The following is a 19,482-nucleotide window of genomic DNA, read 5'->3' on the forward strand; positions in this document are numbered from 1 at the left end:
CAGAGGCCCTGAGACTGAGCCCTGTGGTACACTGTACTGGACTTGCTATTTGCGTGACACCTCATTGTTTATTGCTACAAATTGAAAATGGTCGGATAAATAAGATTTAAACCATTTCAAAGCTATTCCTTTAATGCCGACGTAATTTTCGAGTCTATGTAGGAGTGTGCTGTGGTCAATGGTGTCGAATGCAGCAATAAGGTCTTTTCTCTTCCTCTCTTATCTAAGATTCCAGCATAGCAAAACAAAACTTAACCAATTCTTGTACATCTATAGAGTTAAAGCGGAGGTAACACATGCAGTTTCTGCCAATCTCATATTAATCTTGAGTACCTATAGAGTAGTACTGCATACTTCGTATCTTTGAAGAGTCTTTAGTTTGATCACATTTATAAAAGACAGATACAGCTGTACGATTATTTCCAAAAACAGTCGAGCTCCTGAAGGCGTGCACTGGGCTGAACTAAAGCACGAGCACACAATACATCATTGCATTATTCTTGCATATCTGTTGATTCACTATACGTTTGTGTTGTTTACCTTATGCACATATGCGCAGATTGCCAACAAAACACAGACATATGACTCAGTTTCACTTACCAAGTGCGGTTCACCTTTAGCGTTGGGACCGCTCCAACTATCTGTTTCAAACGATCTGTGAATCCAGCTGTATAGCCACCATTTATGTAACATTCATCACCGGAATGCAGTGAACAAACAAACACAGCTGAACTTCAGTACAATACGAACCTTGGGGGAGTGTATTGAGTAAACTGACTGAAGAAGTACATTTATGGTTTGGGATTTTTTTTTTCTTTACTGCAGGCATCATTTTCTTAATCTTAGTCTTTTTTTAAGTCAAATCCAACAAACCAGATAACTGAAGTTTGAAAACTGATTGTTTGCAATAATAAGGGGCAGATTTACAAATAGCTTGCAGCAGTGCAAAAACATTTTTTGCCGTAAAAAGAACTGTCAGTATTTACTAAAGACACGCACTGAAAATTAGCACTGAAAAGACGTGGACACAGCTGTTTTTGCGACTGACCTTATTTGCGTATGCATTTGTAGTAGTTTCCCTCTTCAGATGCAAACTTTATGGGATGAGAGTATTTAAATGAATCACACTAAGGTATTTAAATGATTTACTAAGGTTCGCACTCGTCATTGTAGTATTTGCGGATTTATTTAACACCCAAAAACGCACGTCTCAAACCCTGCACTAACTTGCACAACTTTTACGAGATTGAGTTTATCATAATGGGAATGAGATATTGCGCCTATGGTTTTTAATGTGCGTCTTGTTAGTAAATCACCCATAGACATTTCCACTCCCATCTGCGCTTTTTGAAATTGTTATTTTACCCTGTTTAGTAAATCTGGCCTTAAGTCTTGTTCTTTCTTACTTTAAGCACCAAAAAGTGTACTTAATTCAATATATGATCTTGGTGTTTCTTCTGTATTTAGTAACATTCTCTTGTCTTTCCCAGGCCATTAATTTTTGGCAGATATTGGTGATGAATGATGAGCATACAGAGAGACGCTATCTTCTCTACTTCCTGCTCAGCTGGGGATTTCCTGCTCTGGTCATTATCATCCTGGTCATAGTCCTTCTGGGAGGTTATGGATGGAGTATTCACAGTGTTTATGGCTTGGTGCAAGGAGATCTGTGAGTATGCCTTCATCACAAGTGATTTTTTCTGTCACTCTCTTTTTACTCTGTAGGTGGCCGGGATGTATTTTGTAATGTAATTTTGTTTGTAAGTTGGGGAGGCTATTTTTAGTCAGTGTGTTTATGAAGTCACAAGCTGTGACTGTGCATACGTCCAGTTTCGCCCCAGCCCTACCTGCAGTGATAACAGAAAGCTGAGAATACTCCACCCTGTCTCTAACCACCACTTAATGACTTATGAAAGGCAAACAGCCTTCTCTCCAAAAGACAAACAAATGATGTCACCTCAGAGGGCAGAGCAGCTCTTGCCTTTTCTCGTTCCATAGTGCTTTAGCCACTCAGCTATTTTTCTAGGGAGGAGTCATATACCCACAATTAGACTAACCCTGCATCTGAAATCACCTACTTCCATAGTATATACAGTACATGCACTGTAACCCACTGCTTCTTGGGGCTTTAATATAAAGTTGGTAAAAAATGAATATGGATTTCCATTAAAAAATGGATACTAAAATCGGAATTTGTGTGTGTGTTGTTCTGTTCTATTTAAAATGTTTTGAAACTGTGCAGTTCTGTATGTGTAAAGCAGCACACAGTAAAGATTTTTGCTACACCGGCCAATGTTTCAAAGCTCCAGTCAGATAAAGGCAAGTGAAAAAGGACCAGTTTACTACAGTATGTGTATTTCACAAATGTGTATTACATTGCTTTTCACATGGTTTGAATTCTATTATGGCTACACAGTGCCAGTTTTCCCTATGAAATGAGTGTGGGTTGTTTGTTTCTCCAGTTTGCCTGGTCAGAGAGATGCCTGGTCTGTGTGAACAGAATGCAATTGGCGAATATTTTGATACAGATCACGTCATAACAAGACAACCCTGGACTGAGTTTCCCAAAGCTTTCTCATTGCAAATACCAGCCAGACACTTTATAATGGTGTTGGGGAAAAAACAAAAGCGGACTGGAAGAAATTCCACAGATAGAGAGTAGTAAGAAAATCACAGGATATTTTTGTCTTAGTGGCCCATCAGGAAATTCAGACAGCTTTACAAGGACAAAATGAGGAATTCTGTTAAACCTTTGTACTTATCTGTAAGAAGTGGAACATAACTGTTCAGAAGGAACATTAGTCCTGTCATTCCCAACACAGTTAAGATAAGCTGCTAAATCTTATGCCGTCTGACCACTCTAACTTAACCTGTATGTTTAATATCTGTATAAAATCGAGAGCAAAGTGAGTCTACTTTACAGATAGGAAGCTTACTTGTACCATTTATGTGTGAAGCTAAGGCTTTTTTTCCCTTTTTCACAAATATCTGAATATGAGGAATATGTGCAATATGTAACACATAAACCATAAACTGTACCTTCATTGCTGTTTATTTTGTACCTACAACAAAATCTTTATTTTTTTCTCTGAAGGTGCTTTATTCCAAATATATATGCTGCTCTTTGTACGGCTGCCCTGGTTCCACTTATCTGCATAGTGGGGGTCCTAGTGATCTTCATCCATACATATCAGGTCACTCAGCACTGGAAAGCTTATGATGATATCTACCGAGGCCGGACTAACAGCTCAGGTGTGTATGTGTGTATTACAAAAAAGTAATAATTGCATTTCAGGTAACATGCTTTTTTAAAATGCAAAGAATGTGTTACAGGACAATTGTACTTTTAGAGTAAACAACTGATAAAAAGGTGAAACTGAAAGTATACTAAGAGAAGGTGCTTTCCTGTGTAAATTCTCTTGATGTTTAAGCAATTCCTCTCTGCCAAAGATTTTTTTTCTTTGGTGTCTTCTACTGTAACCTGCTCTGCCACTCCCCTGAGTACGTGTGTGCTGTTTATCATGTTTGCAGATATGATTACAGCTCTTGATAGGAATCAAAACACCTTAAGTAGCCTAATAGCTATTTGGTGTTATAATAAACCTTCAGGTTTGAACTGCACCATTGTTTAAAAGTTTGACATTAGCATCTTCCTACCACAATCAGCATTGTAAAATAATGCTTTTTACGGGTTAATCTACCATGCTAGTTTATTTGTTTACCCAAAGCTTCTGTCCAGGATTGTTAAATGGTGGTATTATGCTGTACATTGTGCATGTGGGTGGTCAGCAAGGGTAGCCATGTGCAATGTTAGCTTTCCTCTTTGTGTCCAAGCATGCTCACAGCACACTGGGCTAATCCTAAACCACTCAACTTTATTACAAAGAGCTGCACAGTCAGCCCACCATATTTTTTATATTGTAGCAAACAGGCGTAAAAAGCATTTTGCGCCAAACTTTTTTCTTCTAGTCAGATGTTTTTATTGGTGACTAAGAAACGGTTATATACGGTTCTAGGAATGTTGTCCTGTTAACACTCAGTAAATGAGTGTTTAGTCCCTGCTCCAGGATCCCGGCTCCGTCATCTTAATGCTATCCAGATTGATACAGAGAGCCAAGCGTGCAGCTGAGGATGACTACTTCCAACACGCTTTTAGCAACTTTTTAAGCTCTTAAGCACACACAGTTTGTCAGTTAATAAGATTATAAACTTTGTATATGCACCCACAAAATCCCCCAAAGAGCTAACCCCCCCACATAAGAAATCCCAATTTAACCCCTGCTGACCCCAAATGTGACCTATTCAGAGTTGTTGTTGTAATGATTGTGACATTCCTGTTTGTCCCTAGTTCTGTTTTCCACGTTTTTGCCCAGAATGCCCTTTTCCCACGCTCCCTCACGAGTCCCTCATCAAAACTGTTTCTCCTGTCCCTCGTCATTGTCTCTGCACCTGCCCGTCATCAGACTCATTACCCGGATACTATTAATACTCTGCCTCTTCCTTTGTTTATTGTCTAGTCTAAAATGTAACATGTTTGTTTTTTGCTCCTTCCAAGTTCTAGTTCTCCTCGTGTTTTTCTCGATTTTTGGTTTATATTAAAGTTTTTAGTTTTTCATCATCCTGTGTGGAGTAACTGCATTACAGAAGACTAGATCTGAATAATATGGATTACTTGTGGCTCAACATCTCAGCCAGGATGGCCGTCCTCTGGAGAGATACATGGAGGACTTCCTGGAATTGAGCCATCAGGTGAGCTTGGATGATCGCTCACTTAACATGTGCTTTGTGATGGGGTTGGATGATGGCTCCCAGCGGTGTCTGGCGCCTGAGTTCAGGGACAAACCCGTTGGGGAAGTTGATCTCATCCGGTGGATAATGGGCTCTCGCCTCTGTGTGAGCGAGACCATCCCGGATGAGATCGATCATCTTCCGATTCCATCCAAACACGCGTTGAGCGACCCAGCTCACCTCACCCTGAAGTCCTCCACCAGAGATGAGTCCCACAGTAATCCGGGGTTCTCTGAGCCCACTGCCCAGCCGCCAGAGCCCGCTGCCCAGCTCTTCTTCGAGCCGGTCCCATCCGGCCTTCCAGTGTGTTCCGAGCCGGTCCCGTCCAGCCTTCCAGTGTGTTCCCAGCCGGTCCCGTCCGGCCTTTCAGTGTGTTTCCGAGCCGGTCCCGTCCGGCCTTCCAGTGTGTTCCCAGCCGGTTCCGTCCGGCCTTCCAGTGTGTTTCCAGCCAGTCCCGTCTGGTCTTCCAGAGGTCTTCGAACCGGTCCCGTCTGGCCTTCCAAAGTTCCCTGAGGTTACCGATGTGGCCATTGTGGCCGTGGCTCTGGCTTGCGTCTGGGCGGTACGGACCAGTCCCCAAGGTTTCTCAGTGCCCAGACCCCAAGGTTCCCCAGTGCTCAGTCCCAGAGTTTCCCCAGTGCTCAGTCCCCGAGTTTCCCCAGTGTTCAGTCCCCAAGTTTCCCCAGTGCTCAATCCCCAAGTTTCCCCAGTGCTCAATCCCCAAGTTGCCCCAGTGCTCAGTCCCCAAGTTTCCCCAGTGCTCAATCCCCAAGTTTCCCCAGTGCTCAGTCTCCAAATTTCCCCAGTGCTCAGTCCCCAAGTTTCCTCAGTGCCCAGTCCCGTAGTGTCCCCAGTGCCCAGTCCCATAATGTCCCCAGTGCCCAGTCCCATAGTGTCCCCAGTGCCCAGTCCCGAAGTTTTCCCAGAATCCCGTCCCAAAACCTGCCCAGAGCCCCGGCCTGAAGACTGCCCAGAACTCCTGGACTCGTCCCAAATATTTTTTGTGGGGGCGCAGTATAGGGATGGGATGGCCGGCATGGACATAACGGCCGTCTGGCTTCAGGTGCACCCTCCAAGGCCTCCCGAGCGGCCGGAACCCTCCAGGCTCCCGGTGCGGCCGGCAGCCTCCAGGTCTCCCGAGCGGTGGATTCCCGTGTCGGTGGCGACATCCTGGAGACTCCCTGTCTTGTCCCCCGTGTCCTACACGAGTCTCCAGGACGCCCACCCCCCCTCCCTGGTTGTTCCCCGGTGTGAGGTTGCGCCTACCAGGAGGGGGGAGTACTGTGACATTCCTGTTTGTCCCTAGTTCTGTTTTCCATGTTTTTGCCCCAGGATGCCCTTTTCCCATGCACCCTCACGAGTCCCTCATCATGACTGTTTCACCTGTCCCTCGTCATTGTCTCTGCACCTGCCCTTCATCAGACTCACTACCTGGACACTATTAATACTCTGCCTTTTCCTTTGTTCATTGTCTAGTCTAAAATGTTAGACTCATTCTGTTCCTTCCAAGTTCTTTTTCTCCTCGTGTTTTCCTTGATTTTTGGTTTATATTAAAGTTTTTAGTTTTTCATCATCATGTGTGGAGTAACTGCGTTACAATGATGAGGAAATCAGGTAGGATCCAAATGCAAGCGGGCTTAATGTAAAAGTACCATGCAAGGAAAAACAAAGCAGAGAACAAGGCACAATGAACACATTACAATACAACAATACCGGACAACTGACAAGAGAAACACTAGGGGCCCTATTGTACACCCGGCGCAAGTGTTTTTGATAGTTTCTGCCCAACGCAATTTTCATATTCCCGTCCTGTGACGCGTTGTATAAATAGCAAATGCACGTAGTTCGTTACTTAGACTGAAATTTGCACTGCATAATACAAAAAACCAATCAAGTAATATAACCAAAATCACTGCATATAGTAAGCACAGCGCAGACTTTTGGAACTTGTCATTCTCTGCACTGAAAACAAGCGTGCGTGACAGGAGGACAGAGAAAGAGTGCGCAGGAAAAAAGGTGAAAGGGACTTTTTGACTGTTTAAATGGACAGATTATTTATTGCATTCCTTTACATGTGGTAAATAAAGTAACTTTATTGGTAGTGCATTGGTAATGAACTTTGGTATTCCCATTTGTAAAAATTTATCGAGTAGTTTTGAAAGTTTTTAGGCGAGATCTGGTCTAGTATTGTATGGCACAGCATTGTTACGTGATGTTAAACGAAAATATCTTATTAAAATTTTACTATTTGTGACTTTTGAATATAGCCTATGTTCCCCTGCATTTCAGACATTTTGCCTAACCACATTTATTTTGCACATTGTGACTGACTTGAATCTGGCTTATTTCGTTTATTTTTATTTATTAAAAAGGTATATTCTGATTCGACTATATAAATCCTTAGTCGAGGACACCCCTAGTGTTATTCAATAAAACCATTTCATAGGAAATGCATAAACATGCAGCTGCTTTATCTGGGACATGTCTAAACTGTCTAAAGTGGGCTGGGATGTTGTTGGCACTTGGCATGTTAAATTTGAAACAATATGTTCAAGAAGATCTGTGTGGGAGTGAAGAAAGTAGAGAGAGAGAGACATAAAAAATGAAACAATAGTCAGTTCTCGTGTAGAAAACCATTCAACATTAAATATAAAATGCTGAAACCAGAAATGTAAAGGCCATGCCAAATACAGGTTCTGTACCACTTTTGCGATCTAATATTTCTTAAGTAGCTTTCTCTATCAAGTACAAATAAGATCAAGTTTGAAAGAGTAGAAGTTTGAAAAAGAAATAAAATATTGTCATGCAGCAGATAGGTAAAGCAGATGTTCCTGGTTCCTAGAACTATTGTCGAGTTTGTCCAACCTCTATGTAAAGCTTAACACTAGAATCAGATGTTAACTCTCCCTAGAGAGGTTCCAGTTCCTTGAGAACATGTTGTATTGAACGTCTGGTCAGAGTTTGGCATGATGCCACACACACTCCCCACAGTTCAGAGAAAGGAGCAGGATGACCAAATTTCACCCACAGACGTACACACACGAAAAGATATTGAATGTTTGGATCCAGCCTGTTGATCTTGTTTGTACTGCCATTTAAACCCTTGTTTATTATTCTCTCCAATTTGTTGACCCCTCTGGTGTTCCTGCAGATTACTTACTGGAAGATCTCAGTTCTTCCTGCCTCTCTCGTTCTTTCATCTCTTTATCAATACTGTCTTCTTCATCCATGTCTTTCCCATCTGAAACGTTTGTTCTTTCTTCTGTTGAATCTGTTGGCTAGATGGGTGTTAAAGCCAGAGGGAAACAAGGCTATGTCTTTCATCCTCTGAGCTGAACTACAGCTCAGTGTTGTGACAGCTGCTTTGTGGCATCTTGTACAGGGGCCAGAGTGCAGCCTCACATTAGAAGCTTTGTCTCTAGAGGCCCTCAAAACTGGTCTTGTCCTGCTGAGGGTCTTCATCTCAAAAAACAAAAAGCACTTAATTGTTGGCTTAGCTGGTTATAGTTGGTATCAGGTGTATTAACAGACATGTTCTGTACGGACCACTTCTTATAGTTACACCTTACTTTTAAATTTGGTTTGTACATACATGATCCATGGGTATTAGTTGTTACATAGCGTAGGAAGAGCATACTAAAGCCCTGCGCGGGACTGATTTCATAGTCCCGCTCCCAGTGAATTTCTGACCAATCCCGCCCACTCCCGCAACGTGTGTGATTCACTCCCGCCGCACCCGCAATTTGTGCATCCGCTCCCGCCCACTAACAATTTAGCTTAAAGAATTTAAATAATGTTGAGGTATTCTAATGTTCATAATAACAGACACAGAACATTTGCACTCAATTAAACACTCATCTTATAGTCAATAAATTCTATGTAATCTAATAAATCACTGTTCATGTGAAGGTACAGCACCATGCCAGACAAATAATTTAACAAATGAAGGCGTGACAAATGACATTTTTTATTAGACCAATAAAACTTTTAGCTTTTGAAAGGTTACAAACGTAACAACAGAGGTGAATATAACCCAGAGGTGCCAGATTTGTGTCCATTGTAAATCAATACTTTTGCACATTTATTGCAATTTACGAAGTCTAATTCTTTACCACTTTTGCCTATAACAATTGAGAGATTTGTCCAAATGTCGGACTTGCCTTGCTTTTGTTTTGTGCCATAAAATCCTGCTTTAATCTTCTTCTCTACTTCATTTACTGACTCCATCCTTGCTGGCATCTATAAATTGAGGGACCTGCACTATTTTTTTTACCCGCCCAGTCCTGCCCACGGCAAAGGTAAAACCGCCCGCTCCCGCGTGATTTGCGGGAATCCCAATCCCAATGCAGTCCTCTAGAACATACTGGCCAATGGCTGCCAACCAGTTCCTGGTTGACTCTATAAGAGTTGCTTGTCACTTATCTCATGGTCTGTTCAGTCTACATAGAGAAACTTTAATAACAACATTCTAAAAGTTGTTCTACACTAGAGATTAAAAAGTGTTACTAAATTTATATAGTCCCAGGCAACAGTGGTTGTCTAGCTTTGGACAAATTGACACCTTCACTTTTTATCAAATATTTTATTTAGGATGCACTTCTATTCATGTTGTACTTGGGGTAAAAACTAAAGCTTAGGTTTCAGAAGGAGGCTTGTTCATTAAAAACAGCTCAGCAGAATGGCTAGAAAATATTACCACAGTAGATAATTTAAATATTAATAACATATCAAATTGTAGTCAATGTTTGCCTTATTTTCTGCAAGCTTTTTGTCTTTCTATGCATTTTTTTATATTATAATAAAACCCACATAGATTTGATCAGCACAGCTGGAAACAGCAACAAAAATGTCATATCCCTTTATGCTGTGGGGGAAAACACTCTGGTAAACTTATTTAGGTGCTTAATCTTAGCTCTTTGTAATGATTACGATTGATTTTTGCTCGGTGCAATGTCGAAAAGTAGCAGTGTGGTGTTATGAATCTCTAATAAGAAGTAATAAGAAATGCACCTCAACCTAGTGGACTTTCTAAAACGTTTAACTTGAAAAACCCTTTTTCATTCATTGCTTTGGTGATTTGGTAAATTGTTCCCCGAGTTTAGGATAGTTTGTGGGACTAATAATTATCTTACAGTTATATCATAACGCTAAATCATAAATGATTTAAAGTGGCAACAGCATGTATAACCACATTATTAAGTACATTTTTGCCACTGATATTAAATATAAACATAATAACAGAAAATTCAGTGTTCTTAATTTATCGCTGCCTTGAACCACGTTAAGCTTTTTGCTTATAATGAAGTTCTAAGTGGGGGAATGTTGCGTGCTACAGTCAAAATTGTGCATACAATGTATTAATTTAACATGTTAAGACATACTAGTCTTTTATATCATAGCTATCATGCACATGGGATAAAAATATAGACTGTTGGATGACCAATGCTTTCCTGTGGCTATCCCTTTAATGTGTGACTAAAGGAAATGACGCAGGACACACCCACAAAGCTAAATCCAACCAACGCTTAAAACCCACCTGACATTGCCAGATGTCTGATCGTCGGCTTGGTGTATCAAGGCCTTAGGGCAGCCAGGCCCAGACCACAGCATGGAATGTGCTTACAGAGATGGAAAGCAAAGGCAGTCAGGGAGCAAAAGGCAGATATAGATATCAGGACATGCTAAAAGCAAACTTAAAATCAAGCATAACTAAGGGATTAAGAAGAGTAATTCTTAGAAAATACAGTAGATATAGAATAATAGTTTTATGGTTTTTGAGCTGTGGGGTGGGCTTTTGATTCCAAATGGGCGAGAGAGAAAGGCAAACAGAAAGAGAAAGTAAAGTGAAGCAGGTGGACGGAATGACAATAACACTTTTGTGCTAACCTGGCATGTAAACCTTCGCCCTATGTTGTCTATCTAATGAGGCATGTGTGGCCTAGTTTTCTCTTCCAAGTCCGTCATAATATTTCCTGATTTGCTGGCTGGTCTGAGACTAATATTGCATTAATTAATATTGCATATAGGAATTTATAGTCTGTTATATTTGACCTGTGCTTCTCTCTCCCTTATCTTAAATAAGGGCAGTCAATGGCCTAATGGTTAGAGAGTCGGACTCATGACCAGAAGGTTGCCGGTTCGATTCCCAGGGCCGGCGGGTAACAACTGAGGTGCCCTTGAGCAAGGCACCTTACCCCTACTTGCTCCCCGGGCGCTGCAGTGATAGCTGCCCACTGCTCCGGGGGTACGTGTGTTCACTACTTGCTGTGCGTGTGTTCACTACTCTCTGGATGGGTTAAATGCAGAGGTCACATTTCGTTGCCTTGTACTTGTACATGTGCAATGACAATAAATTGAATCTAAATCTAAAAAAATCTAAATGTGTGCTCTCACTGAGCGTGTGTGTGTGTGTGTGTGTGTGTGTGCGTGTGTGTGTGTGTGTGTGTGTGTGTGTGCGTGTGTGTGTGTGTGTGTGTGTGTGTGTGTGTGTGTGTGTGTGTGTGTGCGCATCCATGTGTGTGTGTGTGTGTCTCTTTGTCTAGGTGTGTTAGTACGTGTGCATATTGTGTGTGTGGAGTGTTTTGTATGTGGGTATGTCTGTCTTCTGTGTTTTCAACTTTTTCTTGTTTTTGCAGGTACAACTTTAATTATTTTGCTTATAGTCAATATGTCTCATGTACAGCTGCTTTGTAACAATGGAAACTGTAAAAGCGCTATATAAATAAAGTTGAGTTGAGGAACCGTCCCGGATCGACCACCGAGCGATGGAATGGCTGGGGTCGGGCCCGATGGTATTCTCGATCTCCCTGGGGTCTTCCCATGAGGGCCGCTTCTGCTTTCGCCGCGGCTCTGACTGCTGGGAAGGAGCAGGGCTGCTGGGAAGGAGACGGTGCACGGGACTCGACGGCCGAGGGTGGCCGAATCGTGGTGGGGGAGGATTTGCCTCCGTCTGCTTCTTTACTGTTGAGAACTGCTGCTCGACAGTATCACTGAACATCCCCCCCTTGCGAGATGGTTGCGCCGAGAAAGCAAACCTTCTTGGCGTCACTCATCTGTGCAAGGTTCGGCCAGAGGTGTCTCTCATGGGCCCGCGCAATCACCTTGGTCGCCCGTAGAGCGAGGTGGGTGGCGGCGCGGAGTTCCTGCATAAGCGCTGGGTCGGTCTTACCCTCGTGGAGCTCTCTCAACGCCTTGGCCTGATGGACCTGCAGGATGGCCATAGCGAGAGAGGAGGCTGCTTGGCCCACAGCAATGTAAGCTCTCAACAACGGAGATGCCGAAACCCTACATGCTTTGGACAGGAGTCTAGGTCGAGCCCCCCAGGTGGCCGCTGTCTGCGGGCACAAGTGCACCGCGATGGCACACTCCACCTGGGGGCATTGACGTATCCTCTAGCTGCCTCACCCTCGAGGGAAGAGAGGGCGACAGAACTTGTTTGACATGGACGCGCCGAAAAGGGGGCGTTCCAGGTCTTACTAAGTTCCTCATGCACTTCCGGTAAACACGGCACTGGGGGCGGGTGCGGCTTGGAGCCGCGCTCAAACCCGAGTCACCATGTATCCAGCCGCGAGCGCTGGGAGAGGCTGTGCTTGCACTGCAACCCAACGCTCACGGTGGCCCGGGAAAGCATGGCTGACATTTCGACGTCCGCTTCTTCCTGGGCTCGACCCCCCGAGGGAGGGAGCTCTGAGGAATCGTCGGAGTCAGATGCCAGTAAGTCACCATCCGATGCTGCAAGGGACATCTCATCATCATCACGCACTGTTTCCGAGTACGTGGTTGAGGACCAAGTTGGTGGGACCATCTCCTGGGGAACGGTCAGACGAGCGAGACGAGGTGCGAACGGTCCGCGAGCCAGTGGCTGACGGATTAACGCTCACAGTAATCCTCATATCACCCTCGCTGCTCGCCATAGTGGACGGCAGGGCCATAGCCCTGCTGTCACGAAACGGGAAGCAGACGAGGTGGTGGCTGAGTCCCTTGGGAACACAGCCACCTGTGAACGCAACGTCTGAATCGTCAACCGCCCGCAGCATGGGCAGGACGTATCCACAACGTCTGCCCCAGCATGCTGGAAGCAGACATCGTGTCCGTCCCCCTCCTCGATGAGTGTGTTGCACCCACGAGAACAGCGGGACATGCCACGCAGGAGAAATTTGCTCTTTTAGAGAAAAAACTTCTGGCACTGCCGAGACGCCCAGGGGAAGTCGCCGCAGGAAGGAAAAATCCACTGCACCACGTCATAAAATTCCAGCAGTAATTCGGCGTAGAGTTTGAAGTCTCGAAATCGATCAAGTGTGAAGGTGCCGAAGAACAAAAAGTGAATGAATGAGGGGCGGAGTCCGGCATGCAAATTTCATTCGCCAATTTCATTGGCCTTTTCAAAATAGTCAGAAGTTGATAGGTTCTCAAGGGCAAACCCCATCTGTCGGTTCGACACAACGTCGAGAGACCGACAGAAAGGGAACCACAAAAATATTATTTGAGCACTGCAGTGTACTGTAAATAAAAAGTGTCAGTTTTGATTTTATGGTAAAGGACCTTCAACGTGTACCAGCCAATGCTAATGAATTAAATGCTTGAGCGGACAATGTTGATACTAAAGATGCAGAACAGTATGTAACAGCTAGTGTTGTCCCTAAAGGAAGCTGATTCTCCTAACAGTCATTTAGTCTAATGGATGGAGGTATTGCATGCATGCTTATTAGTAATGACTAAGGATTATTAAAAACCTCTCTTGAACTTGCTGTGTGTTTTCATGGCTAAATTTAATTAGGTGGCAACATACACAAATAAAGTTAAAGGTGCCTGTGCAGTTGTTTTCTTTGTCATCAGGAAATGCAGCAAGCATGCTTAGAAAGGACAAGGAGGTCAATCTTATGAATATTTTCTTTTGTTTTCTTCACATCATGTGTTACTTCTAATGTACGTACCTCAGTCATGTGTCTAAATAAATAGAGACTGTCTGTTAATCGATTAGAGATTGTGTTATGCAACAACTAATCAATTGGACAAGTGGCGTTCCAAGAGTTCTGATATTTCTTATAACAGCAGAGTTTGTATTAATCTGCTTGTCTGTGTTCGTAATGTTCCAAACAGTCAGTGTGTTACTTTGCAGCACTGTGGTTAATCCTGCTTTGACTTCTTTTGTAACAGGTTTTATTGGCAAAGCAAAAATGTAAATGAAAACTAATAAAAGTGAGTTCACTCAAGCAGTGTTTAATAATTTTCTGTGTTGAATAAAATATGTTAATTTATAAGCCTGTAACTGTCGAATCAATTGCAGCCGATAAAAGTATATTATTATTTTATTGCTATTTGTTTGGTAAATTTCCATTTTTTACAGGGATCTTTTGTGAGCAGATTAAAGCAAGCATTGAGTTTCATGTTAAATAAAAGCTGGAAGCATTTTTTAACAAAGGAAAATGCAGGGCTATGCTTCCGCCGTTCTAACAATGAGTGCATGGCCAAGCCTGCATCCCTGTTCTGTAATAAAAGAGGAACATGATGGATGAGTCAGTCTGTTCTCCATTCTGTAGCTGTACTTGTTTGTTCCCTCATTAAATGTGAAAATTAAAAAACAAGCTTCTAATGAGGTTGAGAAGGTGAGTGCATGCAAATAAGGCCTTCTGAAAGAAACAATGAAGCCTCTCCACCTCTGCTAATTATCAGTACTGTACATTCACTGCCTTTGTACACCTGGCCTTTACACAGATAACACCATCTCATTGCTGCTAGGTGAGAGGTGTTATTTTAGCCAAAGCAAGTGGTTTAGGTAGAGGTGGGTAAAGTAGTCCAAATCTTTACTCAAGTAATAGTATAAGTAACTAGAGAAATTGTTACTCCAGTAAAAGTACAAGTCACTATTTTAAAAATGACTTGAGTAAAAGTAAGAAAGTGTGCAATGAAAAAAAAACTACTCAAGTAGCTAGTTACTAGTTACTTTAAATCTGATTGTATACTATTAATAATATTAATATTAATGCCAATATTTTATATCAATATACAGTATTTATATTATATTTTAATCCATATTTTTATTATTATTATTATCATAAGCAGATATCTTTGCAATATACACGCCTATCAATAAGTTTTCTTCCTTGTGTTCTTGTGCACACGTCTTTGTGTCTAGCATATGGCGGGCCTTTATCATTTTCTGGCAAACAATATGACGCATTAACAGTTTTGGTTTAATAGATAATAGATTAATATCCACTTCATCCAATGCTCTTTGTATTCTGCGTGTTCATAAGTTTCCCACTACGAGTAGTGAGTACCAGCCGCTTCAGATGATTCAGATCATGCAAACTAACAAATTATCAAGAACTGGTTTGTGAACCTACACTGTAAACATTCCAACTTGCAAAATGTTCTCCCTACAAAGATAAATAAGTAACTGGAACATATAATTTTTAGTTAAAGGAGTCAAATGATTGTTTTGCATGTACTACACAAAATTAGCCCAAACATGTTTTTAACAAAGATTATTTTGTTGACTGGACTTTTTTTGGTTTTTGGCCAAAATGCGTCAGAAAGTTTGCCCAATTTACAAAACAGGGTAATCAGAACAAACAATATTGCAAGAATTTGAAAGTTCCCAAGATGCATTGCAGCATGTTCAATTCTGTTTCTTATTTGTTTTTCTTTGAAAGATTAGTGTTTTAGTTCTTGCTGGCTTAATTTATGCTTTAATATCGTTGTTACTGTTAGTTATCTGTTGTGTTTAGAGTTTTTTTAATGAATGATGGTTTTTGATTATTACCATGGTTGAGGTTTATGTGTTCAATGTTGAGGTGTAAGTGCATGACACAACAGCATAATCTCAACCGGTATAAATGCACTCAACACTATCAGTTGATGCTGTGAGAATATTGATACATTTTACTGTCCCTAGCAGTGAGTATGCATTTAAAAACAGATTTACAGTATTCTTGTAATTTATCCAGAAATATAACAATTTGGTATATTTTTATGCTGTTATAATTATTATATAATTCTATATTATTTTGTATTATTATTATATTTCTAAAAATGTATACTGTATGTTAACTGTTGCACCCCAAGAAAGGACATGGACACATTTAATTCAGTCTGGATCTGTGTAACTAAATTCATATTTCTGTTCACTCCTCAGAGGTCCCTATGATGCTGTACCTGTTTTCTCTGATAACACTGGTCTGCCTGTGGGCTGGACTACACATGGCTTATAGATACCAGTGGATGCTGATCCTCCTTGTTATTTTAAACATCTTTCTGGTAAGAACATAGAGTACACACATGATATGACAGAACTGCTGATTTTATAATATGTGATAGTCAAGAGCTGCTTTACTGTACAAAGGTTATTCATAATTTACCATTGAATTAAGTTTATACAAACTGTTTAAATTACCACCTATTGGCACTATATAATAAATATCAATAAAACGTAATGTTATAACACATTTTACTACTACACTATAATTACAGTTCTGATTATTAATTCTGACCTGTTCAGTTTCTAAATCCCTTTCACCGAGACTTAACTCAGCTTTGCTTAATTTATAGGATTTCTAGATCCATGTCTAATTTTGTTGCGCTTTTATCCTGAAATACTGATTTAATAATCAGTATGATTATCATGATGATCATGGTGCATCTCAGCACAGCTAAATTCTGCTAATGTTTTGCATAATCAGATTTTCTTGCTCTACATAGATGCATAAAGGAGTGCTGCTATGGTTTCTGGGCCCCTTGGCTAATTTGTACTCTCGGCCCCACCATGAAACATTCATGTGCCAATATTAATAAGCATAACAATTATTGCATAGTATTCAATAAAATACAATAAAGCAATACATTTGAACATTTTATTTATTAAATTAAATGATTATAAATTATGCATTTATATACAAAATTATAGGCTATGTATTGCAATACTAATAAATATTATTATTTACTGAGTGAATGATAAGTTTCACACATTAGCATCTCCAATACAAGAAACGTGGAAATGGGTTAAAACAGCATCAGGATCATTGAATCAGTGAGTCAAACTTGAGAACCAAATCAGTTTTATTTGTTAATGAATCATTCAGACTGATTTTGTTAGGTCCAAAAAAAGTCTTATGGGCTAGTTTCAGAATCATATTAGAATACTGAGAACATATATCACCTTTTTAAAAGGGGTAACTGTCTTCCCCGGCTTGCTGTCTCCTGTTTTTCTTTCCTCTTTTGGTGACAGGATTTTTATCTGATACACGTGATCAGAACTGTAATGCTCAACCATACAGAGAAGTATGGGGTTCTACTGGGACCTCTGTGTGACCAGGGCGCTTAGAATCGACCTAAACCCAACCCCCCCCTTTACGGCACCCCTGGTTGCATACATACAGTAATAACATCCCCGTCAATCTCTAAGATGCTGAATCATTTGGACTGTGGTCATTATTTTATGATGGTGATGGTTTGTGTATATATATTGACTGAAGGGGTTGTCTAACTCCATGTGAGTCAAGGTTACTGAGTTCATAGGGCTGCTCTGGAAGGAGATAACACTAATGCTGATATAACAAGTAAGGGATAATTTACAGGCAGCCGGTTGTTATCGCGGGGCTTATTTCGCGATAACAGCTGGCTGCTGGTATATTATCCCGCTTATTACATGGCTACTTGCCACATGAGAAAAAAACTGGACATAAAATGTGAATTTGAAATATTTGATTAGCTCATTTTTACCGAATGCAGACCTTCCGCGAGGAAAAGCCGTTTAGTTTTGGTTTTAAATGTCACAAACAGGCAAATTGGTTTACTCATTTGTAAATATAATGTCTCGGTTACGACTGTAACCTCCGTTCCCTGATGGAGGGAACGAGACGTTGTGCTGAGAGACAGACTGGGGTTTGATCTTGAGAACCTATCATCTCCGAGGATGAGTGAATGGCCGCCGCCACCTCCCTTTTATACCGTATGCATGTGGCATGCGTGTGCCATTCACCAAAGCCCATTAGCGTTTTAAATTCCTCTCAGAGATGAAAGGTTCTAAAGATCAAACCCCAGTCTGTCTCTCAAGTCAACGTGGAGAGACCGACTGAAGGGGAATTTCATATATGTTATTAAAAGACATTTATAATTAATTTTTGTGTAATATTAAACTGCCCCTCTCAAAATGATTTGCAGCATCCGGGTTAGAGGGTGTTATTAGTTTTGAGCGGTTGTTATTTGAAAATAACAACCCTTGGAATGTCGTGACTGGCCAATCAGAATCAAGCATTCAAATGAGCCGTGTAATAAATAGAGATAACATATAGACTGAGGACTTAATGGGTCAAGATGATTTCTCTCACTCAGTTCATATACACCCAGCACATTTATTGTCATTCTACATTTCCCCAGAGTTGTGTAACAAAAGAGACTTACAAGTTTTAAATACTAGTTTGACTGATAGCCCTGATAATTTGCACTATGTTGCAGATGCAAGCATTGTGTTATCTCTCTAGGCTATGTCTTTTATCTCTTTTATGTGACAAGATAAATTGCATGGGAAAAAATCATTAGTTAGATCTATATTTTGTAAGTGGTGTTGTGTTTGGGCACCAATCGTGTTTGAAATTTTAATTTCGGGGTGAACTGTTTCTTTTCAATGTATGTGTAATGTATGTATATTTTGCTGCACTGAGTTTTCAACACATGAACAGTATACTGTAAAAAAACAACTAGTAAGATTTACTTATTTTTTGTGTAAATTTGTGCAGTGAGTAAATTTTACTTTAAAAAAATGCGTGCAAAAAAAACCTGACACAATTTTTTTAGTAAATCCTATAGTTCCCTTTCTGTCAGTCTCTCGACGTTGTGTCGAACCAACAGAATGGGGTTTGTCTTGAGAACCTATCATCTTCTGAGTATTTAGAAAAGGCCAATGAAAATTGGCGAATGAAATTTGCATGCCGGGCTCCTCCCCGGATGTCCGGGTATAAGAGGGAAGCCGGCGTGCTCATTCATTCACCTTTTGTTCTTCAGAGCCTACGCATCTGGTGAGCTTCTCTACGATCTGGGTGATCATTCTTTCTGCTGGAATCTACGACGTGGACAGCGGACGGTCCCTTCCTGCAGTGACTCTCCCCTGGGCGTCTCGGCAGTTCCGGAGGTGTTCGAGCAAATTTCCTTTTCTAAAAGAGCAAATTTCTCCAGCGTGGCTTGTCCCGCTGTTCTCATGGGTGCAACACACTCATCGAGGAGGGGGACGGACACAATGCCTGCTTCCAGTACGCTGGGGCAGACGTTGTGGATACGTCCTGCCCGCACTGCGGGCGGTGACGATTCAGACGTTGCGTCACAGGTGGCTGTGTTCCCACGGGACTCAGCCACCACCTCGTTTGCTCCCCGTTCCGTGGCGGCAGGACTACGGCCCTGCCGTCCGCTATGGCAAGCAGCGAGGGTGATGTGAGGATTACTGTGAGCGATAATCCGCCAGCCACGGCTCACGGACCGTTCACACCTCGTCTCGCTTGTCTGACCGTTCCCCAAAAAGACGGTCCGCCGTCTCATTCCTCAATCACGTATTCGGACACGATGCTCCCTCCCTCGGGGGGTCGAGCCCAGGAAAAAGCGGATGTCGAGATGTCGGCCATGCTTTCCCGGGCCGCCGTGAGTGTTGGGTTGCAGTGCCCGCACTGCCTCTCCCGGCACTCGCGGCTGGCTACATGGCGCCTC

At 41.8% G+C, this 19,482-nt stretch overlaps 1 protein-coding gene across 2 annotated transcripts in view; it reads left to right on the forward strand.

The window, feature by feature from the left end:
* Positions 1 to 19,482, forward strand: part of LOC130564291 (adhesion G-protein coupled receptor V1-like) — an 84,849-nt gene that overhangs the window by 21,820 nt on the left and 43,547 nt on the right. For both annotated transcript variants that reach the window (XM_057350261.1, XM_057350268.1), the window contains exons 3-5: positions 1,491 to 1,669; positions 3,095 to 3,252; positions 15,926 to 16,047. In XM_057350261.1, the coding sequence (XP_057206244.1) occupies positions 1,491 to 1,669; positions 3,095 to 3,252; positions 15,926 to 16,047 (459 nt within the window). The remainder of the gene's footprint in view (positions 1 to 1,490; positions 1,670 to 3,094; positions 3,253 to 15,925; positions 16,048 to 19,482) is intronic.

The sequence above is a fragment of the Triplophysa rosa genome, linkage group LG2, assembly GCF_024868665.1.
Source record: "Triplophysa rosa linkage group LG2, Trosa_1v2, whole genome shotgun sequence".
Lineage (NCBI taxonomy): Eukaryota > Metazoa > Chordata > Actinopteri > Cypriniformes > Nemacheilidae > Triplophysa > Triplophysa rosa.